The 2614-nt window shown below is 43.6% G+C and overlaps 1 protein-coding gene across 1 annotated transcript; it reads left to right on the top strand.

The window, feature by feature from the left end:
- Positions 1–601: 601 nt before the first annotated feature.
- LOC123840999 (armadillo repeat-containing protein 10-like) lies at positions 602–1697 on the top strand. Its single transcript, XM_045870708.2, is given in 3 exon segments — positions 602–1125; positions 1128–1307; positions 1357–1697. Coding segments are annotated over 3 exon segments (966 nt in total). The 5' UTR covers positions 602–680.
- The last annotated feature ends 917 nt before the right edge of the window (positions 1698–2614 follow it).

Consider the following 2614-nt stretch of genomic DNA (forward strand, 5'->3'; position numbering starts at 1 on the left):
GATCTCACATATACATTGAATCTTTTCCTTTAACAAGTCCAATTCAGAGAAACAAAGTAGAATGGTAGTTTCCTGGAACTGGGGAGTGGGGGAAATGGAAAGATGCTTGTCAAAATGTATAAACTTTCAGTTGTAAAATGAGTAAGTTCTGGGGATATAATTTATAGCATAATAACTACAGTTAATAATACTCTATTGTCAAGTTGAAATTTGCTACGAGAGTAAATCTTAAACATTCTCACCACACAGAAAGAAAAATGGTAACCATGTCAAGTGACAGATGTGTTACCTTGATTGGGGTAATCATTTCACTATGTATGTGTATTTTTTATTTTTTATTTTTTATTTATTTGACAGAGAGAGACACAGCGAGAGAGGGAACACAAGCAGGGGGAGTGGGAGAGGGAGAAGCAGGCCTCCCGCAGAGCAGGGAGCCCGATGTGGGGCAAGACCCTGGGATCATGACCTGAGCCGAAGGCAGACGCTTAACGACTGAGCCACCCAGGCGCCCCTATGTATGTGTATTTTAAATCATCACGTTGTACAATTTAAATATATACAATTTTACTTGTCAATTATATCTTAATAAATCAAGGGGGAGCAATAATTACCATGAAAATGAGCACAAGGTGCTAGGAACTAACCCTGTGCATTTCCCCTAGATAACCTTGTGGTTAGAAATGTATATGTTGAGGCCCCACGCCGCGCGCCCCAGCCCCAGCGCCAGCATGGGCGGCGCCCCGGCCCTGGGCTGGCTGGCGGCGGGCCTGGTCCTCGCGGCCGGCGCCTGCTACCGCATTTACAAGCTGACGCGGAGCCAGCGGCAAGGCGGCCGCGGACTTCCGCTGCACCCCTCGCGCTCTGCAGAAGACTTAACCAATGGCTCATATGATGTCCTAAACGATGGCCAGCTGCAGAAACTCCTCTACCTGCTTGAGTCAACTGATGATCCTGTAATTACTGAAAGAGCTTTGGTCACTCTGGGTAACAATGCAGCCTTTTCAGTTAATCAAGTCATTATTCGTAAATTGGGTGGTATTCCAATCACTGGAAGCAAAATCAACCATCCCAACCACAGTACTAAAGAGAAAGCTTTAAATGCATTGAATAACCTGAGTGTGAATGTTAGAAGATAAAGGCATACATCAGTCAAGTCTGCAAGGATGTCCTCTCTGGGCCCCTGGATTCTGCTGTACAGTTGGCTGGGCTGAGATTGTTGACCAACATGACAGTTACCAATGACCACCAGCACATGCTTAGCAAGTACATCACAGACCTGTTCCACGTGCTGCTTACAGGAAATAGAAGTACCGGAGCTCCAGTGGTGCAATCGGTTAGCGCGCGGTACTTATACAGGAAATGGAAGTACCAAGGTTCAAATTTTGAAACTGCTTGTGAATTTGTCTGAAAATCCAGCCATGGCAGACGGACTACTTGGTGCCCAAGTGGACTCCTCATTCCTTTCCCTTTATGACGGCCACGTGGCAAAGGAGATTCTTCTTCAAGTTCTTACACTCTCTCAGAATATAAATAACTGCCTCGAAAAAGAAGGCTGTTTAGCTATTCAGCCTACTTTCCCTAAAGGTTCCCTGTTTTTCCTGTTATATGGAGAAAAATGTGCCCAGAAAATGAGAGCTTTAGCTGAACACCGCGGTGCGGATTGGAAGGAAAAGGTAACAGTCTTACCCAAGTTCTGATTGTCCTGGTTTTCATCTTCCCTCTTACTAAGGGAGCTGAAATTGGTCCAGCCGCTGAATCTAAACAGTAAATATCACATTTCATCATTAACACAGCTAGACCCTGCCATGGTCTTCTGGTTTATTTTGAACCATTTTATTGATATCAGATGAATAGAAGAGCTTGTTCTGACACCATTTCTTTTCATTTTGCCATTTGCTGAGTTTACTTCAATTACTTCCTGGACGTGACAGGACAGTTGCCTTCTTTACGTGTAAGCTAACCTTGCACCCGTCTGAGACAACATTCGTTTGTGATTGCCTAGTTGGTTCAGGGCTGCTGCAGGAACGACCTTGTCCTTGTGCTAGTGAAGAGTTCCTGAGTCTTCGAGGCCATCGGCCAGGCCAGCCATACTGCTCCCAGAGGTCTAATCCTCGTCCTCCCCACTCCCACTGGGTGTGCCAGCCTGTGAAGATGCAGTGTGGGGGGAGGGCTGGGGACAATTGGAATGTCCATCCGTAGGCAACTGGTTAAATCCGTTTATCTCATCTTAAAAGAAACAAGGAAATCTGAACATGCTCATGTGGAAAGGCATCCAGAAAATGCGGATGTGTTTTTTAAATGAAAACTATGCTTCTATCGAGAGAATAGTTTCTAGAACGATACACAGATTCCTGGGAGTGGGACTGAGGAAAGGACTTTTCTATGTATACCTTCTTCTAGCATTTGAATTTTTTAACCATCAGCATAAATTTTATAATTTTTTTAAATAAAAAGGAAAAAACAAGGTTATAAAAAAAATGTATGTTAGTTACTTTATTGTAAGAAAGCCAAGACTATAGAGAATATAATCAAGTTGTTTGCCATTTGACATAGAAATTCCTTAATTTTCCCACCTACCCAGGGTGATAAAGCTATTTTAAATTCCTTAATAGCC

Source organism: Mirounga angustirostris, unplaced genomic scaffold (assembly GCF_029215605.1).
Source record: "Mirounga angustirostris isolate CCGP_5_RB_7025 unplaced genomic scaffold, mMirAng1.0.hap1 SCAF_1, whole genome shotgun sequence".
Taxonomy (NCBI): domain Eukaryota; kingdom Metazoa; phylum Chordata; class Mammalia; order Carnivora; family Phocidae; genus Mirounga; species Mirounga angustirostris.